The sequence below is a fragment of the Lactuca virosa genome, chromosome 6, assembly GCF_052849685.1.
Source record: "Lactuca virosa cultivar CGN04683 chromosome 6, Lactuca_virosa_CGN04683_v6, whole genome shotgun sequence".
Lineage (NCBI taxonomy): Eukaryota > Viridiplantae > Streptophyta > Magnoliopsida > Asterales > Asteraceae > Lactuca > Lactuca virosa.
Window position 1 is genome coordinate 154,402,975 of NC_136431.1, and position 12,000 is coordinate 154,414,974.

General features: G+C 37.8%; 1 protein-coding gene across 1 annotated transcript; it reads left to right on the forward strand.

Annotated features, from left to right (window-relative positions):
• The first annotated feature begins 8,470 nt into the window (after positions 1 to 8,470).
• On the forward strand, positions 8,471 to 10,052 carry LOC145122021 (zinc finger BED domain-containing protein RICESLEEPER 2-like). The gene is made up of 2 exons (XM_079057698.1): positions 8,471 to 8,972; positions 9,667 to 10,052. Exons 1-2 carry the CDS (start codon positions 8,471 to 8,473, stop codon positions 10,050 to 10,052), a joined length of 888 nt encoding a protein of 295 aa, XP_078913824.1.
• Positions 10,053 to 12,000: the final 1,948 nt, after the last annotated feature.

Genomic DNA, 12,000 nt, shown 5'->3' on the forward strand with positions numbered 1-12,000 from the left:
AAAAACACTAAAAATGGCAAAGGAGGCTTTAAAATCGTGAATAAACTTAAAATCATTCTAACTCACCTATGATCATTCTACAACCATGGAAAGATTAAATCAAACATATAAAGAAAAAGAATACAAATTTTTAAGTCTTTGATTCTCATGGGAGATGGAAGTTGATGAAGTGATGCATGAAGCTCTCTAGAGGTATCCACCAAGCAAGAGTAAACCAATAAAAACATGCTATTATTCACTAGTATACAAGTTGTTCTTAGGCCTCAAGAAATATACCAAATAAGTCTTAAGGAGAAGCAACTTATAAATACCTAGCTCATGCACCAAATTGAAAGAAAGAAGAAAAGGCAAGAGAGACAACGAAGAGAGAATATGAGATAAAAAAACTATCCTCTTTTTCATCCTTACACATCTTTTATATACTCTCATACATGTACTAGAAGACCGTACTTCCATTAAATGCATGAACCATACTTTGTAAGAATGTATGAAGTGAAATATGCAGTCTAAGACTCAAGCCTCCCATCCACGAGCAAACCGACAGTTATGGAAGAGGTTTGTGGGGTCCTGGAGTGTCTTTCACATAAGGTATAACTAGCAAGTTACATGACTAACTAAATGGTTACTCAAAGTGTCCAAATAATTTGTACATAACATATATATGCATACCATATGATATAACTAGTTTTGTTCTATTTTATTATCATTTCCTAGAAATAATAAGTTCCAAATTATTTGTTAAAATATTATTTTCATAAAATAATAGTTATCTAACTAAATACAAGTGTCGTTTATATTTATTAATAATCAAATTACTTTAAGAAATAATCAATTAGTAGTAACTTTCTATAAGGTGTGACCGTATAGTATCATATGTCATTAGCAAATATCATTCTATAATGACTCTTGGACATATAGATCTTGCATGATGTGCATATGTTATTATTTCCACACTAACATCATCATTTGTATGACATTCCTACATAATTGGCATGTCTTTCATGTAAACAAAACATTCAAGTTCAATTTCTTGAATAACTTCTTCTTCGTCAATTTATTTCAACACGTCCTACATTATCATTAATCCAAACTAGGGGATCCCGCGCTTCGTGGCAGACAGAAGTGATCGTTATACTTTAATAAAATCTTAATGAAACCAATGGTATGTTAAAAGTTATGATTTTAGCAAAAAAATCATTTGTTGCATCGAAACATTGTAACATCCCAAAAATAGCGAGTAAAATTTTCATTTTTAAATAACCCAAAACATTCATTTATTTGTTCAAAAGACAATCAAAGTGTAATGTATTCTCAACATCAGAGTGAATCATAAGAAGATAATGCATAATAAAACTCCAGGGGATGTAGTGCGATCATGTCGGGCCCTTCCATTTGGAACCATAAAAACCTAAAACATTTAAACATAAAATCGTAAGCAGAAAGCTTAGTGAGTTCCCCAAAACACAACATACCATACATAATATCACATGTCTATTTCAACCCCAAGTGAATGTTATGGGACAAATCATAGTCTTACAATCACTTTCTGCCATGGGCCAAATCATGGTCTTACATACAAGTGTCTGGGGCCAGATCCTGGTCTTCCATACAAATGGTAGGGGCCGACTCCTAGTCTTTCATATAAGTGTCAGGGGCCAAACTCTGGTCTTTCAATTATCAAGGGCCAAAACTTGGTCTTCCATACAAGAGTCCCAAAGACAAATAACATCCTACATAGTATAGTGAGAAGACTCGCCCTCGCCCCCTACTCGAAGCCGAAACAATCATAGATCGTAGAGCCGTGAAATCGATGCTACAACCCACCTATTGAAACATTCAAGGTCAAACCTTAGTTTACACTCAAAATCTGGAAATTTGACCAAAAGTCAACCAATTCAAAAAGTCAACGGTCAAAGTCATCTCTAGTTGACCTCCGTGGACACCTATTGGCCACGTTGTGGAAGCTTCACGACAAATAGTCGTGACTAGACCAGCCACCACGTCGTGGTAACTGTACATGGATAGATTAATGGATTAAGGTCTTTACTCCCAATCCAAGAGCTACAAAGCTTAGATCTGAATCTCCTCAAGGTCTTGAAGGATAAAGTTTCAAACTTTACCCATTACGGCCCCCAATGAATCAAGATCTCTAAGCCTAAGTTCTTAATGGTTGCAACAAATGCATGGGCACCAAGCTAAGTCATGCAAGACCACTTTCCAAAAAAACACCATGGTCTAGAAGCCAAAAAGATGCACTCAAAATGCTCTGGAGTTCACTCAAACTGCAAGGACAAGAATATTGGGACCAAAAATCTCATAAAATGACATAGAACAAGAACTAGAGAAGTAATGAGCAACATTGAGACTTTATACCTCCAAGAGGTCAGAAATGTAATAAAGATGTTGCATCTAAGTTGGAATCAATATCAAAAACCACAAGATTTACTCATTATTCCTTCAATCTTCACAAAGATGGCTTCATACATAAAAGGCTAGGGTTTGGGTGGGGATCGATTTCAGAGGATGGAGGCTGCTAAATCAGGCAGCCTTAGGAGTTAATGCCTTTAAATACGGAACTAATCCCGAAATCTAAGGTTTTGAACCCCAGCTGCCACCACGTCGTGACCAAGGGCTTGCCACGTTGTGGTGGTTCGCATATGCATGTTTTTTAACCGATTTGCCACGTCGAGGCCATTCCATCACCAAATCCGATTTGCCACGCCTTGGCCATTCCATCACCACGTCGTGGCCAAGCCAAAACCCCAAAAACTTATATTAAAAGAAATTAAACCTAGAAGAAGCATACCAGAAAGCGGATGTTACAATTCTCCCCCACTTAAATTGGATTTCTTCCTCGAAATTCATTGTTGCAAATAACTCTGGATAATGCTCCCTCATCTCGCCCTGAGTTTCCTAGGTCCACTTAGAACCCTTCTAGTGTTGCCATTATACCCTCACCAAACCCACTACCTTGTTGCAAAAGGTCTTCGTCCTTCTGTCAAGAATTTTTACCGATCTCTCTACGTAATTCAGGCGCTCATCAACCTAAATGTCATCCAAGGGAACCAATGTGGAATCATCGGCCAAACACTTCCACAACTAAGAGACATGAAAGGTATCGTGGATCTGACTAACCTCCAAAGGAAGATCCAACCGATAAGCAACCTTGCCCACCCAGGAAATAACCCTAAAAGGACCGATGTATCTGGGGCATAACATGCCCCGCTTCCAGAACCGGATGACACTCTTCCACGGTGACACCTTCAGAAGCACGAAATCCCCTACCTAAAACTCGAGATCAAAATGGTGTCGGTCAACATAGCTCTTCTTCCTGCTTTACGCGACCTACATCCTACCACACACTTGCTTAATCAACTATGTGGTCTTGAGCACTACCTCAGTGCTCCCCATCACTTGCTGACCGAACTCACCCCAACAAATTGGGGTCCTACATTTCCTACCATACATCAAGCTCAAAAGGAGGCATACCAATGCTAGTGTGATAGTTTTTGTTGTAGGAGAACTTAGCTAAAAGAAAATAAGTATCCCAACTCCCACAAAAATCCAACACACATGCATGAAGTATATCCTCGAGTGTCTAAATGGTCAGCTCAATCTGTCTATCAGTCTGCGGGTGGTAAGCGGTACTGAAAATCAATCGAGTACCCAACTCCTCGTGAAACTTCCTCCAGAACTTGGAAGTAAAATGGATGTCACGATCTGAAACAATAAAAACTGAAACTCCATGACGTGCAACCACCTCCTTTATTTAGATCTCAGCTAGCTTCTTAATGGACGAACTCTCTTGAATCGGGATGAAGTGGGCATTCTTGGTCAACCTATCAACAATAACCCAGATAGAATCAACCCCACGTGTCGTGCTGGGGAAACTTCGTGATGAAATCCATGGTGATCTCCTACCATTTCCACATGGGAATGTCTAACGACTACATCTTGTTGTGGGGTCTCTAATGTTCGGCCTTGACTTTCCGGTAAATCAAGAACAGCTCCACGTACCAAGTTATCTCCCTCTTTATACAGGGCCACCAATAGCTAAGTCTCATGTCTCTATACATCTTCGTAGCGCCTGGATGGATCGAATACTTTGACTTGTGTGCTTCTTTCAACAATGTCTGCCTAACTCCGCTAGAAACAATAACCCACACTCTACGACATTAAGTCAACAAGCCCCAACTATCTCTGACAAATAATGGAATTTCGCCGATGATCTTTTCTTTCTTCCAATTCTCTTCCTTCAACCCCTCAACCTGTGACTTCTTGATCAAATCCAATAGTGGTAAAGTGATAATCATCCTCAAGCATAGGTCTCTGATAGGAGCACTAGTTACCTTGCGACTCAAGGCATCGGCCACTACGTTGGCCTTCCCAAGATGATGCATAATCTCATAATCATAATCCTTCACCACATCCAACCATCTACGCTACCTCATATTCAGGTTCAGATGATCCATCAAATATCATAGACTCTTGTGATCTGTGTAGATAGTACATCGGACCCCATACAAGTAATGCCGCAAAATCTTGAGGGCAAAAACCACAGCCCCCAACTCTAGATCATGAGTAGGATAGTTCGCCTCATAAGGCTTCAACTGCCTCGAAGCGTAAGCAATCACATGGCCTATCTGCATAAGTATTGACCCCAATCCCATAAACGAAGCATCAAAATAAACCACAAAAACATCTACACCCTCAAGAAGGGTCAGTATCGGAGCCTCACATAACTTCGGCCTCAAAGTCTCAAATATCGCATGTTGCTCAAGCCCCCACCGAAAAGTGAAATTATTCTTCGTTAAACGTGTCAAAGGAACTGCGATCTTGGAGAAATCCTGAATAAATCTCTGATAATACCCAGCTAAACCAAGGAAGCTCAGAACCTCAGATGGAGACCTCGGGACCTCCCACTGCATCACGGCCTCGATCTTGGCCGAATCGATCAAGATACCATTATGCTTAATGAGGTGACCCAAGAACTACATCTCACGCAACCAAAACTCACATTTGGAGAACTTTGCAAAAAAAGTCTCTCTCTCTCTCTCTTCAAAGTCTCAACAACGTCTCTCACATGCTCCTCATGTTGCTTCTTGGTCTTAGAGTAGACCAAGATATCATCGATAAATGCAATTAAACCAGTCCAACATCGGCCTGTACACTCGGTTAATGAGATCCATGAACGTTATCGGTGAGTTGGTAAGTCCAAAAGGCATCACCACAAACTCGTAATATCCATAACAAGTCCTAAAGGCTGTCTTCTGCACATCCTCATCCTTAGACCTCTTATGATGATAACCTGAACGCAAATCAATCTTAGAGAACCAAGATGCACCCTGAAGTTGATCAAACAAATTTTCGATCCTCGGAAGTAGATAACGGTTATTCATCATTAACTAGTTCAACTCCCGGTAATCTATACACATATCCTTCTTCTTCACAAACTGAAGTGGTGCTCCCCATGGTGAACTGATCGGCCTTATAAATACCTTGTTAAACAGATCCTACAACTGTGTGGACAACTCCTACATATCTGGAGGTGTTAGACAATATGGAACCTTGGCTATTGGAGCCGCACCCGGAACCAGATCAATCTGAAACTCTACCTGTCTCTTAGGAGGAACCCCGACAAATCCTTGGGAAAAACATCGGGGAAATCCTGAAAAATAGGAACACCATCCATAGTCTTCTTCTCTTCGACCCGAGTATTTACAATATAATCCAAGAACCCCAAACATATCTGCTGAAGATACCTCTTAGTTCTCATAGCTAAGCAGATAGGCAGTCCATGGTGTGTGCCCTCGCCATGAATAACCACTTTTCCCCTACTTGGGGTTCAAACTCTCACCAACTGATGCTAACAATTAGGGATGAGCATATGGACCGGGGAACCGGTACCGGAACCGGAACACGATGGAACCGGTCGGGCCAGGACCGATACTATAATGTTGTCAATTTGTGGAACCGGGAACCGGTAAGAACCAGTCATTGGAACCGGTCCAAAACAGGGAACCGGACCGGACAATCTTTAAAAAAAACCCACGGCTTTTGCCTTTTGGAATTCTGAATTGGACGTCAAAAAAAGCGCCACAAAGTTCGTGGCACGAACCCTACCACTCTGACTGTCGGTCATCGACATCTCCAATAAATCCAATCATCGATCATCCCTTATACGATTCCTTGATTAATCGTTCATCCTAAGATTGTTCGACCACCGGTTCCATCGATCTTCATCATGAATTATCATCTTCTCAATTCTCAAGTCGACATCTTCATATTTTGCTTCCATTCTCAAGTCAACATCAATCATCACCAATCCACCATCATTTATCATCTTCTCAAATCTCAACCATCAATAAGTAATGTCAAAAGGTGGAAAAATTAGTCTACAACCATCAACTTCTCAACAATTACCTTCAATAATTCGAACTATGGATGCTCATGAAGATCAGGTAAGATTATATATTTGTATTTCATGTTTTAAGTTCCATTTAACAATGTGCTTTTGTTTTTTGTAGACATACATGCAAGATTTTTGTTAGATTAGTTTATAGTATGAATGTAAGATTGTCAAAACTAAGAATTTGTTTAGTTATATAATTAATGTATTATATTGACAATGTAGGATTTGAATGGGTTACCAAATGTACCATCATCAAGATACCGAAACTCGGATGTTCATGATGCCAATAATGAAGATGGTAATCCGACTAATTGGATTGGAAAAGACTTTGATGACCAAGTAAGATTAGCAATATTTACTTCTTTAGCATTCTGTCCAAAATTTGAAAGTTGCATAACTCAGTCAATTTAAGTTGTATTAACCTGAGTTTTTTTCCTAAATTTAGTTTATGTTTTGTAGATAAGTTTAGATCATAAAAAATCTTTTTTTGGTTAAAAATTGAATGAGTTACAAGCCCCGCAAGAAAGCGTGTCAAATCAGAATTTTTTTTATGTTTCAGCAATTAAACGTAATCTGACTTTGTTGTTCAAATGTGCATAACTCACTCAATTTAAGTTGTTTTGACCTGACTCTTTTTCCTACATGAAATTTAGGTTTTTTAGATATGTTTAGACTATAAAAATGCTTGATTTGGTTAAAAATTGAATGAGTTACAAGCCCCGCAATAAAGCATGTCAAATCAGAATTTTTTTATGTTTCAGCAATTAAACGTAATCTGACTTTGTTGTTCAAGTGTTCATAACTCACTCAATTTAAGTTTTTTTGACCTGAATCTTTTTCCTACATGTATTTTAGGTTTTGTAGATAAGTTTAGACTATAAAAACGTTTGATTTGATTAAAAATTGAATGAGTTACAAGCCCCGCAAGAAAGCGTGTCAAATCAGAATTTTTTTTATGTTTCAACAATTAAACGTAATCTGACTTTGTTGTTCAAACGTGCATAACTCACTCAATTTAAGTTGTTTTGACCTGAATCTTTTTCCTACATGTTTTTTAGGTTTTGTAGATAAGTTTAGACTCTAAAAACTCTTCATTTGGTTAAATATTGAATGAGTTACAAGCCCCGCAAGGAAGCGTGTCAAATCAGAATTGTTTTTATTTTTCAGCAATTAAACGTAATATGACTTATTATATGTTTTATTTTAAGAATATAGGGTTATGGAGAAGATTCAGAAGAAGATTATATACAAGAAACATTGGCATGGAATGTTATACCAAGTGACGAATCAGACCAAGAAGAGGAGTCATAAGAACAACAATCTTCAAAAAAACGAAAATTTGCAACCCCACAAAAACGAAGACAACCAAAAAACCAACACAAACAAAAAAACCACGACTATCAAAAAAAACAAACACAAGAAAAATACTCAACAAAACCAAAACCCAAGAACAAAAAAATGACTCAAAAGGAGTTAAAGGACCGGATTAACCCAACCAGACGAGGTGAGGGTAGAGATAATTGTACTGCTCCTGTTTGGGATTACTTCGAGATAGAATGGATAAAGGAGGAAGGTGTAATTGAAAGAAAGTGGGATGAATGTAATTATTGTTTAAAATTACTAGCCGCGGATGTAAACCGGAATGGGACAACTTCAATAAACAAGCATTTTAATGGCTGTAAGTTAAATCCGGACAACAAACCGAAAGAAGATGATGAAAAAAACAAAAGTTGTCATTTACGAAAGCTCCTAATGGTGAGGGTCACGTATACACATGGAAAATGATGATAGTAGGATCCAACTTGCCTTACAATCCTTTTCACCATCGAGAAACTACCCTTTAAATACATTGAAAACGAGGCATTCATAGAATTTGTAAACGCCCTCAATGGTAGGGTGAAATTGCCTTCAAGGCATAAAATTTCTCGTGATGTTGTGTCCTTCTATTTAATAGAGAGGCAGAAGTTGTACAAACATTTGAGCAACCCCAAAACATCCATCCACTTGACAACCGACACGTGGACATCCTCGTATCAAAAGATAAATTATATGGTTGTCATGGCTCACTTCATTACCGAAGATTTTGTCATGCATAAAAGGGTAGTCAACCTCAGAGAGGTTGATACTCACAAAGCTAAAGACATGGCCCGGGAGTTGCTAATTTGCATAAACGAGTGGGGCATGAAGAATGTCATGACGATGACCGTTGATAATGCCAAGACGAATGACGCGGCAATTAACATCATTGTGAAAGAACTGTTGGGTATTTACGAGAATAGCAAACATTTTCACGTTAGGTATATGGCTCATATCATAAACCTAGTTGTGAAAATGGGGTTAAAACATCAAGTTTACCATGTAAAAAGCATACATGATGCGGTGAAATACATTAGAGCCTCCCCGCAACGGATCAAGACCTTTAACCAAGCCATGAAGGATGCGGCTGTAGAAACTCAAAGGCTTTTGTGTGGTGAAACTCCAACAAGGTGGAACTCTACCTTTGAATTTCTAAGATCAGCATACGATGTGAAAGACGCGTTTCTCGAATATAGCCATCAAGGTAAATAAAACCAAATATGTTTCAGCACTAAAAATTACCAATATTTACTTCTTTAGCATTCTGTTCAAATTTTGAAAGTTGCATAACTCACTCAATTTAAGTTGTATTGACCTGAATCTTTTTCCTACATGTATTTTAGGTTTTGTAGTTAAGTTTAGACTATAAAAGTGCTTTATTTGGTTAAAAATTGAATGGGTTACAAGCCCCGCAAGGAAGCGTATCAAATCAGAATTTTTTTTATGTTTCAGCAATTAAACGTAATCTGACTTTGTTGTTCAAATGTGCATAACTCACAAAATTTAAGTTGTTTTGACCTTAATCTTTTTCCTACCTGTATTTTAGGTTTTGTAGTTAAGCTTAGACTATAAAAACTCTTGATTTGGTTAGAAATTGAATTAGTTACAAACCCCGCAAGGAAGCGTGTCAAATCAGATTTTTTTTTATGTTTCAGCAATTAAACGTAATCTGACTTTGTTGTTCAAATGTGCATAACTCACTCAATTTAAGTTTTTTTTACCTGAATATTTTTCCTACATCTAGTTTAGGTTTTGTAGTTAAGTTTAGACTATAAAAACGTTTGATTTGATTAAAAATTGAATGGTTACATGTCTTGGAATATAGCATACCAAATCTGTTTTTTGTTGCAGCAACATACATGAAACTTGGATTGTATTTTCTTTGTTCTTTTTTATAGATCCAATGTTTCAGAAAAGTGTGGAAAGGATATTATCGCATTCAGACTATGAGATGATTAAAAAGATGATGGAGTTCCTTGAGAAGTTTAATATGAAAACTGAAAAAAAATTATGTTCAACAAAGCCTATCTTCCATACATATACCCAAGAGATCCTAGACATAGAGCAACATCTTAGGAAACATGAAACCAACCCGGATTTTTTGTTTATGGTACCGGATATGAAAGAAAAATATGACAAATATTGGGGTGACTATGACAATATAAGTGATTATGTCTTCTTTGCGACATTATTAGATCCTCAATGCAAGTCAAAGTTTATGAAAAATGTTTTTACCCAAATGCTTAAAGCCAAGAACAAAGATAATAAGATGTCCGTTGATTAGATAGAATCGAAAGCACGTGCAAAGGTTATTGATATCAAATTCAAATTGGACAAGTTTTTCAAGACATACTTGGAAAGGTCAAACATGACCTCGTCGTCTTAACAAGAAACTCCCAAAGAAGTTGTTAATTTTGATGACGAAAACGACTTCTTTGGTAGCTATATGACCTCGGGAAGTTTCCCCTCGACTTCGTTAGAAAGTCAATTGCAATGATACTTAAACGAGGACCCAATCGGATTTGACAAAGGATATGATATCCTCACATGGTGGAAAAATAAGGCGTTGCGGTTCCCGATTGTTGCTCGAATGGCAAAAGGTACCGACCCTCTTTTACTCTCATTTTCATTTTTAATTTATAAATTCATGTCGTGTATTATACACTAATTTTTTTCTTAATAGATATTTTGGGGATGCAAATTTCCACCGTAGCATCCGAATCCACATTCAGTAACGGTCGTCGAGTAATTACTGACTACTATACTAACTTGTCTGTTGTGATTGTGGAGGCATTGATATGCACTCAAGATTGACTAAGAAAGAGTAGCTTGCCTATATATGACTATGACTAAGTGCACGATGTGTTAGCTGACGATGACCTCGCTAGTGGTAATACACTAATACTTGGTATATCTTATTTTTAACATCTTATTAGTAATTGTTACATTTAATTAAGTAATAACGTGTTTCTTTTGTATTATATATAGACATTGTGGATGCTATACACAACTTGAAGCTAACGGGGAAGATATTGGTGAATTAGTCAAAATGTCAAATAGATGTTGGAATCCACATATTAGACTTTGTTTTTTTTGTTGGGGAAACTTGAAAGTATATTTTGAATGTTGAAAGTATATTTTGAATGTTGAATCTTCTAATGTTGGATAGTTAATGATGGTGCAATGGTTGTTTGAAAGAGAAAAATTGACTTATTATTGATAATATCAAACTTGTAGTTTTTCATATATTGTCCGAAAAATGCTTTTTTATATAGCTTACATTCAAAAAAATAAACAAAACCCAACACTTTTACAAAATTACAAACAAAATCTATAGACCATTTATCAAACAATTAGTGCACACAAATATGTACTAAACAAAAACCGACAAGAACCGGGCATAAACTGAAACCGTAACCCAAAAATACGTTGCTCTTTCTCGAAGACCTGTTCCAAAATCGAAGACCCGGCAAAAACCGGAAGCGGTAGAACCGGTGGTCCGGTTCGGTTCTTGATTTCGGCCGAAGCCGGTTCCCAGGTCGGATCTGGGTCGGGTCGGTTCCGACCGGTTCGGTTCGTTTGCACATGCCTACTCACAATCAATCATATCCCCATTCTGGCACAACCAATCCATGCCCACATCGATCTTTATCCCTCGCAGAGGAATATAGACCAGGTCTATCAAATACTTCTCAAGAAACAACTTGAGAACGCAACATCGATGGACTCTCGGAGCACTTACCATACGATCATCAACAATATCCATCTCCAATGGGTAATACAATGCTCCCGGAGCGTCACTTAACTTCATGCTAAGCGCAAGAGATCTGAAAGATCGGGTAGCACCCGAATCGAAAAGAACATGAGCAGTCACACCATTGACTAAAAACATCCTTATTCACAAGCAGATAAAACATAAGAACAAATAATTAAATTAGTAACATATATGATATGGATACATATCAGTGACAATATCTGGTGCTGCTTAGGCCTCCTCAGCCGTCAACTAAAAACCTCGACTCTTTACCATAGGAGCATCTGCCTTTCCCTCACGGCCATCAATAATCCTTAATGTAGCTGGAGCGGGTGCCCTTGTCGCTCCTCCTGATAATCTCGGACAGTCGGCCTTTTTATGGCCTACCTGATTGCAATGAAAGAAAATCAGACACGATCCCTAGGGATAAGCCCAACTAATATAACATGTCTTGCCGTACTTGTAGAAACTCGAACCA